Source organism: Bos indicus, chromosome 9 (genome assembly GCF_029378745.1).
Source record: "Bos indicus isolate NIAB-ARS_2022 breed Sahiwal x Tharparkar chromosome 9, NIAB-ARS_B.indTharparkar_mat_pri_1.0, whole genome shotgun sequence".
Taxonomy (NCBI): Eukaryota; Metazoa; Chordata; class Mammalia; order Artiodactyla; family Bovidae; genus Bos; species Bos indicus.
In genome coordinates, this window is record NC_091768.1 from 67,818,095 (window position 1) to 67,841,326 (window position 23,232).

Below are 23,232 nucleotides of genomic sequence, written 5' to 3' on the forward strand. Positions count from 1 at the left end.
AAAACATTAAGATGTTAAGATTGAACCATGTCTATAATATCTTGTTATGCATTACCTGTTATTTGGAGTTAATGTTTGTTATTAGTTACTGAAAGCACTCTTGTTTTGGGGATACTATTTTTATATTTTAATAGCATGATACAACAGTAGCAAAAGTTGCTACCATTTATTAAGCAAGGCTTATTCAGCATGTTTATGTCAAGTGTATGTTACCCTCATACTAATCCTACAAGGTGAACAGCATTATTATCTCCCCTTTACAACAGGCAAACTTAGATGGGACACTGAGGGCCATTGTTAAAAGAGACGTAAGATTCCAACCTCACAGTTTAACTTCAGGGGCTGTGATCTTAACCACTAATCCACAACATATTAGTAGGCACATAAATATATGTACAATGTACATTTTTTATAAAAATTATGGTGAAGGAAACACATCTATACCTAACAGGAACTATTAAAACCTTAATGATTTTTTTACTTTTTTGACATTAAAAAGCCTAAGTAACTTTACTGATTTTCATGTCACTTCTTCAGTAGTAAATATGTTCATAGAAAATATCCATTGCTGATAACAAATATAAATTGTTTACACAAACACATGGTCTAATATATCCAAAAAAGTCTCTCTCTACCAAAACTGAAATACATTCGTTCCCTCCCCCCAACCCTGGAAGCGCAGATTAAATGTTAAAACTACTTTCAATGAAGCTATATGATTCAGATGGATAAACTTCTCTCTTTAATATGTTCAGCAGCAAATCACAATATCGCCTTCCACAATGAACTTTTAGAATAATCACGTTGCTATTTTAAGGGCTAATCAGGTATTCATAACGAAGGTCCCTGAGAAAATTCAATTTCACTGAAAGTGTACTTCATTTGCTATAGCTGAGTGAGACAAAGTTCAGCCTTTCCCTCGTGCCTGAGTCCCTGAGGTCACAGGCACAGCCTCTCTTTGACAAGCATGGATTAAGCCACTAACTCCAGATCCTTTGTTTTGTTTCTCATACCGTCTTCTGCTTACAGACACAGCTGCTAAACTGCAAGCCGTTAAAGACAAAGCAAGACAAGCCAACGACACAGCTAAAGATGTACTGGCGCAGATTAAAGATCTTCACCAGAACCTTGATGGCCTGAAGAAAAATTATAATCAACTAGCAGACAGTGTAGCCAAAACAAATGCTGTGGTCAAAGATCCTTCGAAGAACAGTAAGATCTCCTTTATCACTTTGATTGTTGCATTTATTTCTTCACACTCTAAAAGTATCCTAGACTCAGCTGCTAGAGCAGGAAGGAGCCCTCAGAGTGATGCAGTCTGCCCCCCTCCCTTCGTAGACTGGCCCCAGGAATTGAATGCCTATGGCTCCAGAACTGGAATACAAGACTCCCAGCTCCTCACTTGAGCTTATCTTATTCAAATTTCATCCGTTAAGAGGAAATTAAGAATTCTCAAAGCCTGCATGGTATTTGGCATAGGGATGCCACGTACTTTTTAATCCTTTAGTATAATTGAAAATGCAGTTATACTTGGGAAATTATATCCTCAGAGTTGTTGAAATTCCATGGAACCTGGAGGTCAAGGAGCACTCTAATTAGCAGACCTGTTAGAAGAGAATACTAAATGGGATCAACTTGAATGCATTCAAATTTGGAAAATACTGGTCTTTTATTACTTAAGATTCTAGTTAAACATTACCAGGAAATTAAAATATTTGCCTAGTTTATCAAGAATATTTCTTCATGTCTTTTATATATTGCATTAAACTACATTGAGTTAAATATGGATTTACTGAGAAAATGTGGGAGAACTAAATATAGTAATTTAAATTATTAAGTAATGAGCATTATAATTTTTAATATTGTTTTACTCTTTCAAGTAATAAAATGCTATCTTCATATGTGCTTGTACCAAAGGAGATGCTTGATTCTTTGTACTTTACAGTCTCAAGTGATTAGCCTTCTTTATATAGAACCAGTGTATTTACTGGGAGTTAAAACATTTGTAGAGTGTAATAACAAAAACACAGTTATTGATGTTATACACTGTACAATCCAGATTACAAATACTGTTTGACTGGGGAGTGGAGCCTGATTTTTCAGCATCTTTGCCTCAGATCAAAGGCTAATGATACTTTGAAATAATAGATACTACTAACCTAACTCCTTCCTGGGCAAGGAGAAGTGCAAACATAGCTAAGTGCACTTCAGAGTTAGGGAAAAGGATTTCACTCCTCATTATTTGTTCAGGAAAGGAAAAAAGAAGACATATAGTTTTTCAGTTTTTATTGTGTAAACCCAGAGTTAGGGTCCCCCGGTGGTTCAGAGTCCATCTGAATAACTGGTTCACAGGCATGCCAAATCACAATACCTAACCACACACCCCCCCTGAAAAAAAAAGAATGAAAAGAAGTTTTAAAGTAAATATCACTCTTTTATGTTATCATTTCATTCATTTTCAGACTGATTCTCAAATGAGAGTGGCCTTATGTAATATTTACCTCCCTTTTGTGATTCTATCATCTATGAAAAGAAATAGTTAATATCTATAAACACTCATTACACAGGGTCTGTTTCTATCTTATTAGAACATGATAATAAAACTCCTTTTAATATGAACAGTGGCCTGCTAAGTGACATGCTTTGTGGATTTTTATTTGATAACTCTTGTTTGATTTAAAATGGAGTGAATTTGTAATTAGCACCTATTGTGAAAAGTACTACTTTTCTTGACAGTCACTACTTTATAATATCTATGAAAAATATTTTCTCACGAATTTTCTATTTTTTCTGTTTTACTTCCATATGAAATTACCTGCAGAAATCAGTATGTATATATTTCCTTGCATATCTTTTAGTAATTTTTATGCTTGATTACTTATTGCAAAAAGCTTCAGCTTTGCATGTTTCCATGTTTTAGTATGGCTTTAAACACTGGATAGCTCTTCTTTCCAGTGTCACAGTAAGAATGCTAGATATAGAAAAGGAATTAGTGTGTGAATGCGTGTTTGAAACATTAGTGAAATATGTTATCCATATTAAAGTAGAACATTGAATTCTTCCATAGATTTAACTGAATTATGATGCTTCTGATAATACAAATGCAGTCACTGAGGTCCAAATGACTTCTTTCTAGCAGAATTAAAGTACATCAAATCTACACTGTTGTTGTTGCTTTCCCCCCAAAACTCATTCCCCACTCCTTACAAGCGATTATTCTCAACTTCAAGAGAATTATACTTGGAGAAGCCTAAAATAGAATTAATAAAATTAGATCTTACCAAATGAGCAATCACTGAGATATAAAAATTTTCTGTCTTAAACACCTCAAAGTTTTAATTCCAAGTCAAAAACAAAAGTACAGAGTAGAAAATAATAAAAATAAAACTGAACATATCTAAACCTGAGAAATATGACCAAGTCTATCCTCAGTGGAAAATGAGTGCAATTATATTACTAAAAAGCTTTGAAATAAACAAGTTAGGCAATCAACTCTAAGGACCAGACAGAATAACTAACTAAAAGAAAGAAGATGAAAAAGAGTTAATAAATTAGAAGACAGAAAATAATAGATGTGATAAATTCAAGAGATGTATCTTTAGAAATATAAAGATAAGATAATTAAAGTTTTAAATTATATCAGTCTTTCTGTATCAAAGATATTACAGCCATTAGGTGTTCCCCACACTATTTCTAAACATGTTGATATTTGCTCAGCTACATGATATTTAAATTAAAATGGGATGTTTAAAAAAAAAATATTTTAGATGCTTGACCTGCTTAAATAAAGGAAAATGAAGAACAAATAGGCAAAATTCTGCAAGAGATATAACTAGATAAGGGAAGAAATTTAGCATATAAGAGAGGACTTAGCAAAACTCTAGGCTAATAAACGGAAAAGGCAATGGCAACCCACTCCAGTACTCTTGCTTGGAGAATCCCATGGAGCCTGGTAGGCTGCAGTCCATGGGGTCGCTAGGAGTCGGACACGACTGATCGACTTCACTTTCACTTTTCACTTTCATGCATTGGAGAAGGAAATGGCAACCCACTCCAGTGTTCTTGCCTGGAGAATCCCAGGGACGGGGGAGCCTGGTGGGCTGCCGTCTATGGGGTCGCACAGAGTCGGACACGACTGAAGTGACTTAGCAGCAGCAGCAGCAGCAGGCTAATAAAGTTTAAACTCTAAAGTAGTTTTCTAATAAAACATTGTTATCAAAATCTATCTTCAGAAATAATTTTAAAATCTACACAAATAATCATAGGAAAAAGTGAGAAGTCTCCAAATACTACAGCATAAGAGAATATCAGACTCAAAATCACAGATGATTTATTTTTAAAAACCTTCAAGAAGATAATTTCTATATTACTTTGACTGTTCCAGAAGACAGAGGGGCAAAAATAGCAAGGGATAAGGGGACTTCCAGGTTCCATTCTGAAACATTTAGTAAAAACTTCTGGGAGCTTTAAAAGAAAGGGATCTATTACTTGAGCCTAAGTAGTCCCTGCATAACAATTTTTTCATTTCCATGAATCTAAGTTTAAATCCCTTTTTCTCACTTCTAGAATGATTTGAAGAAAATCAGAGTAATATTGGGGAATTAAAGGAAGGGAAAAAATGGGCAAATGGTTTATCTAAAGTGTAAAACTGAAAGGCTAACTATCTTTATGCTGACTCCCTATACAATTATGTAACAGGAGCTTTGAACTCAACAACCCTCATTTCAGGAGAAAATAGTTCTTGATCTAGCAACTCTATTAGTTAAGGTTAATAATAGACCTATGTTCTTTTTAAACATCACTAACAATATAACTCATATTTGTGAGCATGAGTTCAAAATACTTCAAAATATTACTTATTTCCTTTTGCACTCATTTGATTTATTCCTAAAGATTCCACCAGGGCTTCCCTGGTGGCTCAGAGGTTAAAGCGTCTGCCTGCAATGCGAGAGACCTGGGTTCGATCCCTGGGTTGGGAAGATTCCCTGGAGAAGGAAATAGCAACCCACTCCAGTATTCTTGCCTGGAGAATCCCATGGATGGAGGAGCCTGGTGGGCTACAGTCCACGGGGTCACAAAGAGTTGGACACGACTAAGCGACTTAACTTTAACTAACTTTGCCCTCATTTGATTTATTCCTAAAGATTCAGTCTCAGATCACTCCTAGTTCATCAGGGCCAATAACCTTGGACCTTAAGCAGTTTCACTTTTTCATCAGAGTCACAATGACAGAAAACAGAACAGTACATGCTCGGTCAGATAATAAATGACATAGTTTGGATAAGACTGCCAGCATCCTAGGGACAGAATAATTGATTTTCCATGTGTCATGTACCCCCGCTATGAAAAGTACAAGCTGGAAGTCTAAGGATCAGTAATAACCTTCAATTGTTTTAGGGTTAAACCCCTTTCTAATTTATCAATATTCAACCTCCTTTAAATTTTAGCTACAAAAGTGACAGTTTAATGTGATTCAACCTAATGTAAAAAGCAGGAGAATCAACTATTTTTCAAAACAAAAATGAACTGCAACATGAGAGATTTAAAGTATAATGTAGGCCTTGAGTCTGAGGGTTGCTCAACGTTGAAATATTTTTCAGAAGACGTTTTAATAGCTTTTCTCTTTAAGATGTACAAAGAAAGACAATGAGAAAAAGAAAAAAAAAAAAACTGACTTTGTGTGGAAACCCTGATTTAAGTACAGTTCTGGCTTGGACAGAGTCGGTGACATTTTAAAGATGCTCCCAATTGCTTGATTCTTTGACTAAATTTCTGTGCTATAGGTTAGTTTGGGGACTGAAGCTAAAAATTAGGCATTGAATTAAGCTAATCATATTCTCCATCTTTAATGCTGACTTGCATATTAATCCCAAAGCCAAAGGTGTCAGCCTTCTTTCTCTAACATCATCTCCTCTGGCCTGCTTGGGTCCCAACTAAAATATTTCCATTTGCTACCACAAACTGCTTTAGCTGCCATGGCCTTGCCTTTGCCTTGTGGATAAGATGAAATCCTTTCAATTATTTAGTTAAGCATATTGCTATGTTCATTTCTGTGTGAGTGTGTCTGTGTGTGCAGCATGTGTGTGTGTTTGTACATGTGCACGTGTCTGGGTGTGTGTATATGTATGCATGTTTGTGCATATGTGTGTGCCTGGGTGTATATATACATATGTTTGTGCATGTGTCTGGGTATGTGTGTACATGTGTGCATGTGTGAGATATACACTCATCTTGTTCTGTACAGTTGCAGATGCAGATGCCACTGTGAAAAATCTAGAACAAGAAGCCGATCGACTGATAGACAAACTTAAACCCATCAAGGAGCTTGAGGATAACCTGAAGAAAAATATCTCTGAGATAAAAGAACTGATAAACCAAGCCAGAAAACAAGCTAATTCTGTAAGTTCCTTCTGTTTTCAGTATTAATAAATGATTGTAATGTTTGTATTATTCCCAGAAAGAATACTTTCCCCAGTGTATCTTATTGAATGAGCTTTGGTCCTTTTTCTTTAATTTGAAGCTATTTGTTGGGGAGGTGGGGAATGGAAGATTAGATTTTTTCCCATATATTTCAAAAGACATTTCTTGAGAAGAATAATCATCACTTACTGTTTTGTAAATGAATGTTCTGATATATTTTATTATAATTTGAATAGAGTTAATACAGATTGCAAGAATGGAAGCCTTATTTTTGTATACTAAAAAGGCATGGATGAGAACTCCTTATTCTTGATGAAAGCAAAAAAGGCCAACCAATGGGGTTGAAGAAAAAAATGAACAGACAAGGTTATAAGGAATAATAGCAAAGATGAACCATTGTTTTCTATATATTTTTTGGTTTGAGTCCAAGCAACCAAAAATTAATTTGGTTACAATTTCTATAGGAAGCACTTTACTTGTCTCAAAATTTTGCTCTTTATTAACCCAGTTATAAGACTATAAGGATAGAGGCCAAACTTTCTGGAAGATAACAGCTTAATGAACCAGACAGAATTGTAAATGCCAATCTCAAACTTTAATGAAGTCATCTTATGATTCTTCTATAAATAGAATGAATATCAGTTTTCATGTTATCGTGCTTAAACTGAAATCTGAAATCTTTGTAGATAACCAAACCTTCCATCTCCAAATTAAACTTCCTCTAGGATCAGTTTGATCTCCTTTCAGTCCAAGGTACTCTCAAGAGTCTTCTCCATCACTGTAGTTCAAAAACATCAATTCTTCAGGTGCTGAGTCTTCTTTATGCAACTCTTACATCCATACGTGACTATTGGAAAAGCCATAGCTTTGACTATATGGATCTTTGTCAGCGAAGTGATGTCTCTGTTTTTTAGTATTCTGTCTAGGTGTATCATAGCTTTCCTTCCAAGGAGCAAGAGTCTTTAATTTTATGGCTGCAGTCACTGTCCACAGTGATTTTGGAGCCCACAAAGTAAAATATGTCACTGCTTCCACTTTTTCCCCTTCTATTAGCCGTGAAGTGATGGGACTGGATGCCAAAATCTTATGTTTGAATGTTGAGTTTTAAGCCAGTTTTTAAACTCTCCTCTTTCACCCTTATCAGGAAGCTATTTCATTCTTCTTCACTTTCTTCCATAAGAGTAGTATTATCTGCATATCTGAGGTTGTTGGTATTTCTCCAGACAATCTTGATTCCAGCTTGTGAATCATATTTTTAGCCACAGTTTTGTATTTAGTTACCAAATGGAAGATATGCACATTTTTATTATTTCTTCATTGTAAAGGAATTTTTAAATATGCCCATATATGCATCAATTATGTGTGCTTCCTCATCCCATCCCCACCCACTGGGAAGAAAGGTAAAATTCTGGCATATAAATATATAAAACCTGTCCCAAAATACAAAATTACTTACTTCACTTAGTATGATATCTCCAGGTCCATCCATATTGCTTCAAATGACATAATTTCATTCTTTTTAATGGCTGAGTACTATTCCATTGTATATGTGTACCACTTCTTGTTATCCATTCCTGGGTCAGTGGACATTTAGGTTGCTTCCATGTCTCATGTTGTAAATAATGTTGCCGTGTTGTAAATAATGCTGCCATGAACTTTGGGTGCATGTGTCCTCTTTAACCATGTTTTTCTCTGGATATATGCCCAAGAGTGAGATTGCTGGATCATATGGTAGTTCTATTTTTAGGTTGTTGTTTTTTTTTAATTGGAGGATAATTGCTTTCCAATATTGTGTTGGTTTCTGCCATACACCTACATGAATCACTCATGGGCATACCTACGTCCCCTCCCTCTTGAACCTCTCTCCATCCTCCCACCCCTTTAGGTGGTCCATTCCACCCCCTCTGTAGTCACAGAGCACCAGATTTGGGCTCCCTGCATCATTAATGGGATATCACTCAGCCATAAAAAGGACCACATTTGAGTTTGTTCTAATGAAGTAGATGAACCTATTTTTAGTTCTTTAAGGAACCTCTCTACTGTTCTCCAAAGTGGCAGTACCACTTTACATTCCCAACAGTGTAGGAGGATTCCCTTCAGTTCAGTTCAGTTCAATTCAGTCGCTTAGTCGTGTCCGACTCTTTGCGACCCCATGAATCGCAGCACGCCAGGCCTCCCTGTCTATCACCAACTCCCGGAGTTCACTCAGACTCACGTCCATCGAGTCAGTGATGCCATCCAGCCATCTCATCCTCTGTCGTCCCCTTCTCCTCCTGCCCCCAATCCCTCCCAGCATCAGAGTCTTTTCCAATGAGTCAACTCTTCGCATGAGGTGGCCAAAGTATTGGAGTTTCAGCTTTAGCATCATTCCTTCCAAAGAAATCCCAGGGCTGATCTCCTTCAGAATGGACTGGTTAGATCTCCATGCAGTCCAAGGGACTCTCAAGAGTCTTCTCCAACACCACAGTTCAAAAGCATCAATTGTTTGGTGCTCAGCTTTCTTCACAGTCCAACTCTCACATCCATACATGACCACAGGAAAAACCATAGCCTTGACTAGACGGACCTTTGTTGGCAAAGTAATGTCTCTGCTTTTCAATATGCTATCTAGGTTGGTCATAACTTTCCTTCCAAGGAGTAAGCGTCTTTTAATTTCATGGCTGCAGTCACCATCTGCAGTGATTTGGGAGCCCCCCCCCCAAAAAAAATCTGACACTGTTTCCACTGTTTCTCCATCTATTTCCCATGAAGTGATGGGACCAGATGCCATGATCTTCGTTTTCTGAATGTTGAGCTTTAAGCCAACTTTTTAACTCTCCTCTTTCACTTTCATCAAGAAGCTTTTTAGTTCCTCTTCACTTTCTGCCATAAGGGTGGTGTCATCTGCATATCTGAGGTGATTGATATTTCTCCTGGCAATCTTGATTCCAGCTTGTGCTTCTTCCAGCCCAGCGTTTCTCATGATGTACTCTACATAGAAGTTAAATAAGCAGGGTGACAATATACAGCCTTGACGTACTCCTCTTCCTATTTGGAACCAGTCTGTTGTTCCATGTCCAGTTCTAACTGTTGCTTCCTGACCTGCATACAGATTTCTCAAGAGGCAGATCAGGTGGTCTGGTATTCCCATCTCTTGAAGAATTTTCCACAGTTTATTGTGATCCACTCCACATTAAAAAAATTAAAGAAAGGTATAAAAGTATGCTTGAAAAAATCCATTTTCCATGCCTTTTAAGGAAATTTTCAACTACTTTTTGAAACTGAAGTTAACAACAAAGAGCCTTATTTTTTTTAAATGTTAGAAATTTGTAAGCAACCAAATTTTTTTCCAGTGGGTTTTGTACTCATTGAAGATTACACTTTCCTAGTTTAGAAATATATTTGTAATCTGGCATGAGTGTCTGGATGTGTCCCTAATACATACTCAGTATGATCAAGAAATTGAAGGTATTTATTTTTAAGTAGAATTTCTTTTGGTTTGTTGGCTCTGAAACTGAGCGGCTGACATTCTTTTTAAATGAATGGCCTTGTTAACTGGATGAAAGAATGCAGTGAAAATCCAATAGATATAATAATGGAATTCTCAATAATGTTTAATTGAGTTCATGATGATGAATTGGTAAACAAGTTGTATGAGAAATGCCTTAGAGATACCTACTTCTTACTGATTTTTGTTTAGAAGTCTTATTAAGGGTCAACTTTAGAAATAATAATTGATACAGGACTTTCCTGGCAGTCCAGTGGTTAAGACTGCACTTCCAATACAGGGTACTTGGGTTCAATCCCTGGTCAGGAAACTAAGATCCTATATGCTCCCTGATGCAGCCAAAAAAAAAAAGAAAGAAAAAATAATTGGTAGAAAAAAGTAACTTGAGGATATTTGTGTTTCAAAAGTCTCTCCCCTCTTATGAGAGGGATTATATGTCAGAGATTTCTTCTAGAGAAAGAAATAGATACTGCCCTTTGACTTACTTGTTTTAAGATAGATAAAAGAAACATTTATAATTGGAAAACAAAACACAAGGTATTTAAATGGAGAAATCAGCAGCTATCAATGGGTTACCAACATTTTTGAGCAGATACTGAGGGTATATTCAAAATTGTAAGCCAGAGAACAGAAAGTCCAGAGAGTTTCTGTAAAAATGTGTAAGAGTTGAGCAATAAATAACTTTACAATATTAGTTCCTGGTACATTGGGTATGCTGCTACTGGTGCTAAGTTGCTTAAGTCATGTCTGACTCTGTGTGACCCCATAGACAGCAGCCCACCATGCTCCCCCATCCCTGGGATTCTCCAGGCAAGAACACTGGAGTGGGTTGCCATCTCCTCCTCCAGTGCATGAAAGTGAAAAGTGAAAGTGAAGTCGTTCAGTCGTGTCTCACTCTTAGCCACCCCATGGACTGCAGCCTACCAGGGTCCTCCATCCATGGGATTTTCCAGGCAAGACTACTGGAGTGGGTTGCCATTGCCTTTTGTTCAGAGAACCATATATTTTCGATAAGTGAAGTTGCCATAAAGCAGATGAATTATAACTCCTAGAGATGTTAAACACCCTTAGTTCTAAAATGGCTGCTCTCTCAGACTTTCAGTCCTCAGATGAAGTTTCATCAGTTGAATTAGGCTTCTGTACTGGGCTCTGCCTAATACACTTTGAGAACCCCCTTTCAACATTCCAGTCATGTAATACCCCTGTCATTTTTACCAAGTATACCCTAGCAAGGACAGAAACTCATCGTAAGAAGTCATGCATTTCACCCATATCCAGTCATTTCTTCTCTAAACAGTAACTGAGGAATATTACTATTAATATGTTGTGTTCTTTATAACACATATGCATGCATGCTTGTGTGCCCAGTCCCTCAGTCGTGTCCAACTCTTCACAACCCTGTGCACTGCCAGGCTCCTCTGTCCATGGGATTTTTCAGGCAAGAATACTGGAGTGGGTTGCCATTTCCTCCTTCATGGGATCTTCCTGACCCAGGGATTGAACCTCTGTCTATGCTCCTGCATTGCAGGCAGATTCTCTACCTGCTGAGCCATTGGGAAAGCCCTACAACACATATTAGTTATTTGAAATAACAAAAGAAATAACCAAAATAACTTTAATCCAAATAATAAAAGTGAGTTATCTGCGATTATACTAGCCATAGTATACCTCTACTCTCATTATTTAGTCACTAAGTCATATGCACCGTAGCTTTTGTGACCCCATGGACTGTAACCCACCAGGCTCCTCTGTCTATGGGATTTCTGAGAGTGGGTTGGTTGGATACTCCATGAATACTGGAGTGGGTTGCCATTTCCTTCTCCCAGGGGATCTTCCCAACCCAGGGATCGAACCTGCCTGCATCTCCTGCATTGCAGGTGGATTCTTTATCACTGAACCACAAGGGAAGCCCTGTATAAGCTCTATGGCCAACTCTATAAGTCATTATGAAATAAAGATAAAACAAATTACACACATAGTTACTTTTGATACCTAATCCAGCCCCATCAGAAATTTGGATATGATTTCCTGCCAGAGATCGTTCAATCTGTTACTCAGTTTGAATCATGAGTTCCCGTCAGACCTTGATTTCTTCCCTTTGATCTTTTTTTGATGTCAGTGGCACTTAGAGCCCACTTCAGATATTAAATTTGCTCAGTGACAAGGTCTTCTCTGCTGATGGTTTTGGTTCAGTTGCTGCAAATTCCTAAAAACTCACTGTATCCTATACCTCTTCATGAACATCAAAAACATCTGAGAACTGCATTTTCCCTACCTGCCCTTCACCCGATTACCTTTTTCTTGCTTCACTTTATCCTTTTTTTTAGTCTCTAAGCCCCTGGATAACCCTTTGTATAGCTGCTACTTATCATGTAACACCCTTTGCCAACCTCTACTGCACATCTGCTTTATAGTATTAACTTCAGAGTAAAAGTTATCCATTTTCTGGTTCTATTTCTCTGTAACTTATTTTGATTCATGTACTCTTAGCATTTTATGTAGAAGGGAAATCCTGTCATTTGTGAAACAAAGAACTAACCTCTTAACTGAAAATCATATAAGCAGGAAGACAAAATCTCCAGCACTTTAAGGCAAATACTCTGGTGACCAGAGTGGACCTCAGTACTGGCCTCCTCAGTTAGCAGTCTGGGTCCCATCCTTAGGGGAAAGGTAAGGGCAGGCAGAGCCATCTACGCAGCAGGCTCCCTAGATGATTCCAGCCCAGGCCTCGCAAAGAGCTCCACTAGGGTGAGCCCCTGTTTCTTCTCAGCACACTCTTTCCTTTACTTGGGGGTGCAGTTTGGAAAGCAGATTAGGTGAAGAAACAGTACAAATATATGACTTACACTGGATCTGTAGGAGGTTCAAGAGATCTGCTATATCCCCAAGATCTGCTATATTTTTTGGAACCAAAAGTCTCTCCTTAGCTTTCTCTTTTGAATCTAACCAATTTTGAATCCAGCGCATCCTCTGTGTGGTCTGCGTCACCCTTGGGAGGGGTCCTGTGCTATCTTACACCATCCCTTCTTAGACTCTTTAAGACACCTCCTTGTCTCACCAGAAGAAGGAGACTGGTTTGGTGTCCCAGGCTATCTCCCTTTGAGTCTGCACAGCCCTTTTATGGAGGTAACAGTGATACACACCCCTTGGCTTCTCCCAAGTGTGAAAGTGCTATAAAGAATGAAAAAATGAAAATTCACCCCCAGTGAGGACTAAGAGGCTTCTGGAAGCCAAGAATTTAAATCAGTGGTGTAGAGACATTTTATATGTGTCTCTACCTCCTACTTTGAGCACTGACACTAACAAAGTAACAGAATCTCTCTCTGAGTCCAAGCAACTACATTGCTATCTTAAAAGCACCCCTTTGATGGTACACAGAAATGAAAGAAAATTAAATGGAATAATCAACTAGTGTTATTTGTGATTGAGGAAAGGCTCCCTAACTGTAAGTAAAAACTGGTATGAACAGTGTCAGCTCTATTCATATAGGAATTTCTTTCTTAGCAATTTATAGTAATTTTTGAAGTACCAGTCAAAAGAAAAAGGAGCTGTTAAATACATTAGTGATGATAGCCACTGGAAATTGTTTCCATCCCATTTCCTGGAAGCTTAATAAAAAGATATAATTTATTCTGAAATGTATGTTCAGAGTGAAATGATTAGATTCTTCTTATTGTTAGAACATCTAGAACAAAATCTAGTTGGGCTCTTTCAACTGTAAGAATATGAGAAGGTCGGTAATTTCCTCTCAAAAATTAAAAGAAAAATGATTTCCTATTTTAAGTGATGCTACAATCACTGAAATTTGAATTGTAAAATTTCATTAAACAACCTGAATGAAGATCTGTACCATTAGCTTCATGTAAAATCATCTTTTGAGAATGTTCTGCTATTCATAAAGGAGTAAGGTATGAAGGTAAAAATTTGTTAGTTGTATGCTTCCAAAAATAGTGATGGCTATTCCAAAATAGCCATGGGACTGTGAACAGGTCATTGTCAAGATGCTGGTGGAAAGGTGTTTCTCTGGGCTCTCATTAATGAGTATAATGGTGTCTGCATATGGGCATCATACTACTCGATGGTGGAAAATAACTTCAAAGAAGAGATGATGACGGCTCTGTGGTTGTTTGGAACTACTTCAAACTTTCTGAGAGATTTAGTCTTGGTTCTTTGTACACTATTTTTCTTGAAGATCAAAGTATCTGTGTCTTCGGGAGGTGACTGCATTCGAACATACAAGCCAGAAATCAAGAAAGGAAGCTACAATAATATCATTGTCAATGTAAAGACGGCTGTTGCAGACAACCTCCTTTTCTATCTTGGAAGTGCCAAATTTGTAAGTCTAACATTCAACTTTTCTTTGGCCCACTGTGTATGTGTACCATCAGGTTAATTCTGGTAGTGCAGAAAATGTATAGAATCTAATGACATTGTCCCAAAACTAAATAAGGTAGCCTTTCAGATTTGAAAACCTCAGAATCTTACCTCACAAAGTTCTGACATGTCAAGTTAGAAAGCAATTGAAATGAAAACTTTTTACAGTGCTTAGGCATATCTGCTTTCATGTGTAAGTCCACCAACATTTATTTTTCAACTATATTTTCAGATCCAACTATTCAAGAAGAAAGATTAACAGGGATAAAGCTTTTTAAAAAAAAACAAACAAACTTTAAGAAATTACAATGAACATTCATGTGAAATGAAATGGAAAATTGTGTACTAATTTCTTATCAGTGAAAACTCTTCTGATTTGTGTTGAGTTTATGACTCAAATTGAAATAACAGAAATTGTATCTAGACAAGCTCACCCCAAACTTCTAGTTCCTTTCACTTGACCCATGTGACTTTATATGCATGGAGACCTTCCGAAATGAATGACTTTTCAACAGAGCACTTACCGCATAAATCAATACTTGGAATTTAGGTGAGAAATTCTGGATCACCTTGGGTGAAAAGTCATATCTGGCCCCTCAAAAACGTCAGCACCCATGGTGAAAATGAATTCTGAACCCAAAAATTTGCTTTTATCTCCAGGATCAATATGAGAAAAGGCATTTGTCTCAATGTTAGACCTAACTAGAATTGGTTGAATTAACACATTTGCCTCAGCACTGTATCATACATATATATGGACATTGCATTATTAAGATACAGTAATAAAGTTATTTATTGTTTAATAAATAATAGTAAACCATAGTATTTGGGGATTTTTATTGTGATGCATCTACTTATTTCACAGATCTATAAATGGCACCCATTGAAAAGACTCTGCTGGCCTCCTCGTTCATGGTGCCTTGTATCTGATGTCTATTGTTCTGTTTCTGTGCGCTAGGTTGACTTTCTGGCTATAGAAATGCGTAAAGGCAAAGTAAGCTTCCTCTGGGATGTTGGATCTGGAGTTGGGCGTGTCGAGTACCCAGATTTAACTATTGATGACTCATACTGGTACCGTATTGAGGCATCGAGGTAACTATCTCAATAGAGATTAAGATCATTGACAGAATTTTGAAGTAGTTTCCTAGATTATATGAAAATTTTTATTTCTGTTTCAAGAGGGTAGTTGTGTAGGTATGTAACAGGTATTTTACATTGCATACAGATATTTTATATTGTATACATGTGTAAGTGTCTGTGATGGTATCTTTGTAGAATGTGTTAGGAGCTAACAAACTTTCAAGATACTGAACAGAATGACCAGTCTTTCCTGGCCCCCTCATTTGATTGTTCCATAGAAACATTCAGGTTAAGTTGTTTTCTGTCATCTGAAGAAGTACTGAGACTTGCCCTCATTCAATACAATCCAGAGCATAAAAGCTGTCTTTTTTATTTAGAGCTGTATGGGCTATTTGTGTACTTGGGAGAGCAATCCCTTCTCTGATGTTTTTACATATATACTCTATGTATAAAATAGGTAATTAATGAGAACCTACTGGGCAGCACAGGAAACTCTACTCAGTGCTTTGTGATGACCTAAATGGGAAGGAAATCTAAAAAAGAGGGGATATATGTATATGCATAACTGATTAACTTAGCTGTACAGCAGAAACTAACACAACATTGTAAAGCAACAGTGCTCTAATAACAATTTTTTATAAAATAAAAAGAGGAGCTACTATTGGTGCCTATCTTTGGTGCAAAGCTCCTCTTTTAGTCTACACAGCAGCCTTGGCTTACTGTGTAGTTATCTAAATGCCGGCACGAATATATAAGATCAGGTCCACACTATTTAAAATGGAAGGAATGGGAAGTTGATTAATTCTATCTTTGATGCTTTAGTTAATTAACTTCTAACAGTGTGCAGATTACTTGTAGAATCCATTCTTGTCCTTGATACTTGCTCTTAGTTTCTGATCTTCTTTTTCTAATTTTCAACTGCCTACTAAATACAAAACAGCTGAGAGGTTTTGTTAAATGCCACGGGAAGTAGATCAGAGTTGGGTAAAGAGGACTTAAAAGATCTGGTGATTGTTGAATCTAGGTTATGGATACATAGAATGAAATTCTATGTGTGTATATGTTTAATTTTTCACAATTAAAAGTTTCTTGAAGAAACTTAATAAGAAGAAATATCTTTAATTCCTTTTAAGATCTTAAATGAAACTGTGTGTGTGAGAGAGAGAGAGACAAAGAAAGGGAGGAGACAGAAATAGATAAAATGCTTGCATTTGTGATGGTAGGGGGGATTAAGTACTTTATAGGACTTAAGAATGCTTATATTTGCAAAGTACAGTTCTTCTATTAGAAGATATGTATTCAGTTAAACAAGAACTCTTTTTGATAAATTCATTCTATTTTTCCATGTATTTCAGTTAATGCTGCACCCTCAAAGATAAGCTTACCAAAACAAGACGGCAGGGAGAGAAAAAAGACAAAGTTTTGTTATAACTGCTCGTCTCATAAAAGAGTTCAGATTTTCATGTTTAACAACACAAGGGAACCAAACAGTTTAAAAAAAGAGTGAATTACAATAATAATAGCTTCTGAAATTCTGTTAATTGAATCTAAATGTGAAGTTCTTCTATGCAATTCGTATGCACAACTCTGAAGCCTGGATGTTACAGTGTACACAATAAGATGGTTTGCCAAACACTAAATGATGCACGATTCCAGGAACAACTACAGCAAATTTGAATCCAAGAGATAGGGATTTTTAGGAGAAATTATGCAGTTTATAATGCAGAAGGGTGGCTTATTCAGAGTTCACTTGCTGAATTAAATTAGGCAAAATGCTAAATGAATTAATATAGCATTATTTAAACAGTCCATGTAGGTAAATAGCACATTGTTTTGTAAAGTAAAAGGGAAAAGACTCTCCATTTAACCAACAGCCATTCCATCGGCTAGTTGCTGCTATGTCATTTCCTATCAATGGACACAGTCAGAATCAGGGTATATTGCTCAGTGGTCCTGGTTGAATTTGATGGGAAACATACAGCAGAGATCAGACTCTGGATTTTGATTTGCAGTTTAATGAATCTGGAATATTTGAAGCTAAATTCCAAAACAAGTCTCTACATTTTATATGTTTTAAATCTGAAGTGATCAGAAATGTGACACATACTTCATTTTTCTCTATTTTCTTTCATTTCATTCCAACACATACCCTGGAAGAACTGGGAGAAATGGAACTATTTCCGTGAGAGCTCTGGATGGACCCAAAGCCAGCATTATGCCCAGTACATACCATTCAGCATCACCTCCCGGGTACACTATTCTAGATGTGGATGCAAATGCAATGCTGTTTGTTGGTGGCTTGACTGGGAAACTGAAGGTAATGTTCTTCTCCCCATCCATCTCTGTAGATAGTTCCTGGCATGATGACTTTGAGCAAAGACAGGACACAAAACTGCAAAAACTTGACAGCTTTTTACTTAATTTGTTTTTATGAAAACATGGATATATTTTGAGTAAAAATTTTCTTCCTCAAATATCCAATCTGAAAACATAATCTTTTTAAACCTATGTGTATTTACTTACACAGTTATTGTTTTGCCCTAATCCGTGGCATCAATTTTTTGATATTATTTTAGTTACTTCAAGAGCAAAGTGTTTTTTAATGATACCTCATTTTCTGAATCAATTTATGATTTATTGATATGAAGTGCTATAAAGTTCAAACTCACATCTAATTAAAAGATTTATGAATACCTTGGGAAATATCACAGGAGCCATAAGCCTTCAAATCGTGATCCGATTTTTAAAGTTTTCAAGTTGCTCTTCTCGTTCTTATCAAGTAATGCACTTAATATTCATAATTGCTTCGTGACAGGTCCTTGTGCATTGCAAATTGTAAAGTGCCTGCATTTTAGAGAAGCTCGTGTTGATTAGATGGAATTAGGTTTTGGAAAACGACCTGTGGGTGAGACGTAAGAGCACAACCAAATATAATGGGTAATCCTGGGCTTGTCAGAATCATCCTGGAATAAGATTAGTCAGAAAATGTGAAAAGCCAGGGTGACCCCAAATTTATGAGAAGTCAACCTTCATATAGAGTGAGGTTGTTTTGTTTGCTTTGTGTATGAGATGTGATTCTAAAGTATTGGAATGGATTCCATAACTACACATTAAAATCACCCTCTTTTCTTAGAGCTGCATATAAATGTATATGGTACATAGTAATATACAGTCATACACCCCACTGCAGTACTCTTGCCTAGAAAATCCCATGGACAGAGGAGCCTGGTAGGCTGCAGTCCATGGGATCACTAAGAGTCGGACACGACTGAGCGACTTCACTTTCACTTTTCACTTTCATGCATTGGAGAAGGAAATGGCAACCCACTCCAGTGTTCTTGCCTGGAGAATCCCAGGGACAGGGGAGCCTGGTAGGCTACCGTCTATGGGGTCACACAGAGTCAGACACGACTGAAGTGACTTAGCATAGCATAGCATAGCATCAGAAAGATAAATACAGGGGTAGCACAGAGTTATATTCGCCTGCAATGTAGGAAACACAGGAGATATGCATTCCTTCCCTGGGTTGGAAAGATCCCCTGAAGGAGGAAATGGCAACCCACTCCAGTATTCTTGCCAGGAAAAGCCCACAGATAGAGGAGCCTGGTAGGCTACAGTCCATGAGGTCGCAAGGAGTCAGATACAACTTAGCAACTGAGCACGCACACACACACACACACACACACACACACACACACACCCCAGAAAGAAAAAAAAGAAAAAATTTGAAATTAAATCCGGGCTGAATTTCCTGCTCTATCACTTGCTAAAATATGACCTTAGGCAAGTCACTTAACCCCTTGGGCTTCAGTTTCCTCAACTAGAAAAGTAAGATAAAAATATCTACACTGCTTGCATACTGTAGGATAATATGTAGTAATAAACTCTTATAACATTTATATAATCCTTACTATGTGCTAAGTAATGTTCTAAGTAATTTTACATGAATTAACAATTTTCATAACAACCCCAAAATGTAGATAGAAGCCTCATTTTATACTTAAGAACTCTATATAAGAAATAAATTAAATGATTCACCCAAGATTACATGGCAGTGAGTGGTGGAACTGCAATCTGAACACTTGTTACCAGGCATAAGAATCTCTATTATTAACTACCATCCCTTACTACCACAATGAATAGTGAGATTATATGCATAAAATTTATAACAAATGCCTAGGATATGGTGCTATGTGCTGTCACTTCAGTAATATCTGACTCTTTGCAACCCTATGGGCTGTAGCCTACCAGACTCCTCTGTGCATGGGAGTCTCCAAGCAAGAATACTGGAGTGGGTTGCCATGCCCTCCTCCAGAGGATCTTCTCAACCCAGGGATCAAGCCCTGGTGTCCCACATTGTAGGAGGATTCTTTACCATCTGGTAGTCACACCTTAAATTGCACCTTAAATAATTCTTATTATTCAGATGTCACTAGGCATAAAAAAACTGATTTATGCCAGTATGAGGGGCAAAAAGTAAAGGCAAATGCAATCTATAGAAAATCTTAACCATTTTGACCAAGAGTTTCAAGGTTCCTGCCATACCATTACACGAACCAAAAACTGAAACAAGTAACTATATCGACATGTTAATGAAAATTCACAGGAGCAGGAAATATCCCAGGTATAATTTTTATAATACAAGAGGAAAAACAAAAAGCAAGTAGACTTCACAAGTAGGATAATCAGCCTTTGGAAAATTAAGGGAAGATTCCACAGGTAACAGAGAATCCCAAGGACTGTCCTTAACTTGTAAATGTCAGTGTCTGACCAACATTTCTTCTCCATGGCAATGCCCCACTTGATCATAGCAGTAGCAAGATGTACATGTTCATGACTTTAACCTAAATTATAACTACAAATGTTTAACTGCTCTATGACTATCTTCTTACATTTGTTCTAAAATCCAAACACGTCAATTCACTTTTTCCTTTCAGGTTACTCAGATAAATGTGGATTCACTTTGGCAGAGTGTTGTAGAATTGTAACATTATCAATGCCAAAGTGAACAGTTGTTTAAATTACAGCAAGTTTCTCTAGAGAGAATTGGATCATTCTCCTCCTTCTTAACTGTTATATACCAAGAATTGACATGGACATACTGCTGTATTTAAAACAGATAACCAACAAGGACCTACTGTGTAGCACAGGGAACTCAGCTGAATATTCTGCAATAACCTAAATGGGAAAAGCATTTGAAAAGGAATAGATGTGTATATATATATAACTGAATCACCTTGTTGTACATCTGAAACTAACACAACATGGTTAATCAACTATAGTGTATGTGCTCAGTCATGTCTGACTCTTTGTGATCCATGGACTGTAGTCTGCCAGGCTCCTCTCTCCATGAAATTCTCCAGGCGATAATACTGGGGTGGGTTGCCATTCCCTTCTCCAGAGAATGTTCCCAACCCAGGAATCGAACCCACATCTCTTGCTTTTCCTGCTTTGGCAGACGGATATGCTCCAATATAAAATAAAAATTTTAAAAAGACCTTTCCCTGTAAGAATGACACTAAGGTTGTCATTCAACAAATGTTTATTCTGCCCTTATTAGATATCAGGCTCTGTGCTGTGTATGCCCCCAAGCAACAACCGCAGGGTCCCTTCTCTTACAAATTGACTCTGTCCCTTCATTCTCCTGCACTAGAAACCTACTTGAATGTAAAAGGAAATGAAAAACGGGACAGCAGTATCACAGGGTAATCTATATGCAAGCATTTGTTTCCCTTTGTCAGTAGCTACCATTTCTCATATGGAGAAGGAAATGGCAACCCACTCCAGCATGCTTGCCTAAGAAATCCCATGGACAAAAGAGTGAGACACAAGTTAGCAACTCAGCAACAACAACCCTTTCTCGTAATCTCTGGAAAGAAATCATCTTAATGGTGTAGGAGCACTAGCATTTATTAAACACCATCTCTGTGCCAGGCATTGAATGTGAAACCATAAATTAATTCTCTTATATAATTGTCCTAATAATCCTATGTTACAGACCAAGAAGAAAACAGAACCTCAAAGAGAATAAGCAGTTCATTTAAAGTCAGAAGCATGGAGGGTTTATTTTACTAATGGTGATAAACTGATATAGCACAGAATAATCAGGATCTGAGGATATATTATTATACGGTTAAAAAATGAATATGTACACAACCAAGATTTTTACAAAGAGTGGATAATAACTACTCAAGATTCTTCTGCTCAGATAACAACTCTCATGAATACTGTAGGACTTTCCTGGTACTTCAGTGGTAAAGAGTCCGCCTGCCAACGCAGGAGATGCAAATTCAATCCCTGGGTTGGGAACCTCCCCTGGAGAAGAAAATGGCAACCCACTCCAGTATTCTTGCCTGGGAAATCTCATAGAGGAGCTTGGTAGGCTACAGTCCATGGGACCTCAAAGAGTTGCATGCAACTAAATGACTAAACCCCAGGTTCAATCCTTGGGTCGGAAAGGTCCCCTGGAGAAGGGAATGGCAACCCACTCCAGTATTCTTGCCTGGAGCATCCCATGAACAGAGGAGCCTGGCAGGCTACAGTCCATGGGGTCACAAAGGGTCAGACATGACTGAGCAACTAACACTTACTTACTTAAGCAACTAAACAACACCAGCATGGATTCTCTAAGGGTTTTTTTGTGAAATTCTAACAAATATGTTTCTCTCTGCAGAAGGCTGACGCTGTACGTGTTATCACATTCACTGGCTGTATGGGAGAAGCATACTTTGACAGCAAACCTATAGGATTGTGGAATTTCCGAGAAATAGAAGGTGACTGCAAAGGATGCACCGTCAGGTTAGTTAAGAGCAGGGCTCTCCTAACGTCTGTCTGGCCTGTGCATCACAAAAGCTTTAATTTTATTGTGCAGTGTTGCATTATCATGTGGATGGTAAGCAAGAAGTTTGAAGTGATTGTGTTCAAAGGTAGATTTACTAGGAGGCGAAGTAACCTCAAGTCCTCCCCCAGTTTGCGTAGGCACTTTCCAAGGCCTTGGGAACTACCCTAGCACTTTGACATGGTCATATGTTTTTGTAAAATTTGTAAAGGTAAGATATTTCAGGGCTTCCCAGGTGTCTCAGTGGTAAAGAATCCACCTGCCAAGCATGAGATGAGGATTCGATCCCTGGGTTGGGAAGATTCCCTGGAAAAGGAAATGGCAACCCATACCATTATTCTTGTCTGGGAAATCCCATGTAGAGGGGAGCCTGGCAGGCTACAGTCCATGAAGTCACAAAGAGTTGGATGTGACTTAGTGACTAAATAACAATAGCAAGGTATTTTAGCCTCAATCAGTTAAGACTACTATCTCTTTCCACTCCAACTTACCTTTGTGTTCAGGAAGTGTTGGGTCTCTGTGGCTCTTTTATACTCATATTTCAGTTTTACTTAAAGAAAGCTCTCCTTAACTGATTAAACTGAAGGCCCCTCAGAGTCTGGATTCACTCTGTTTATGTTTACAAGAAAATATAGAACCATACTGCAGGTTTTGTCTCCTACAGGATTTATGAAATGACACATAGCATCCTGTAAGTGTTTCAGGTGGAAACCCATCGGACTTGAAGATTTTAAGTGGGAAAGGAAAAACAGAGGTCAAGATAGGCCAGGAGAAAGTTTCATAATAACCATCATTAATTATAAGATAGAGGTTAGAATGTTGAAATTCAAAAATATTTATCAAGCATATAAAACATATATAAATATTCTTATATAAACCTGAATAGAGCACGGAAAAAATTAAGTAGAAGTAGAGGATTTCTTTCCATGGACGGAGGAGCCTGGTAGACTGCAGTCCATGGGGTCCCTAAGAGTCAGACAGGACTGAGCGACTTCACTTTCACTTTTCCCTTTCATGCATTGGAGAAGGAAAT

At 37.5% G+C, this 23,232-nt stretch overlaps 1 protein-coding gene across 2 annotated transcripts in view; it reads left to right on the forward strand.

The window, feature by feature from the left end:
• LAMA2 (laminin subunit alpha 2) overlaps positions 1 to 23,232 on the forward strand; it is a 694,677-nt gene that overhangs the window by 601,106 nt on the left and 70,339 nt on the right. For both annotated transcript variants that reach the window (XM_070795552.1, XM_070795553.1), the window contains exons 43-48: positions 1,030 to 1,212; positions 6,245 to 6,399; positions 14,100 to 14,243; positions 15,240 to 15,373; positions 17,519 to 17,678; positions 22,035 to 22,159. In XM_070795552.1, coding sequence (XP_070651653.1) covers positions 1,030 to 1,212; positions 6,245 to 6,399; positions 14,100 to 14,243; positions 15,240 to 15,373; positions 17,519 to 17,678; positions 22,035 to 22,159 — 901 coding nt within the window. The remainder of the gene's footprint in view (positions 1 to 1,029; positions 1,213 to 6,244; positions 6,400 to 14,099; positions 14,244 to 15,239; positions 15,374 to 17,518; positions 17,679 to 22,034; positions 22,160 to 23,232) is intronic.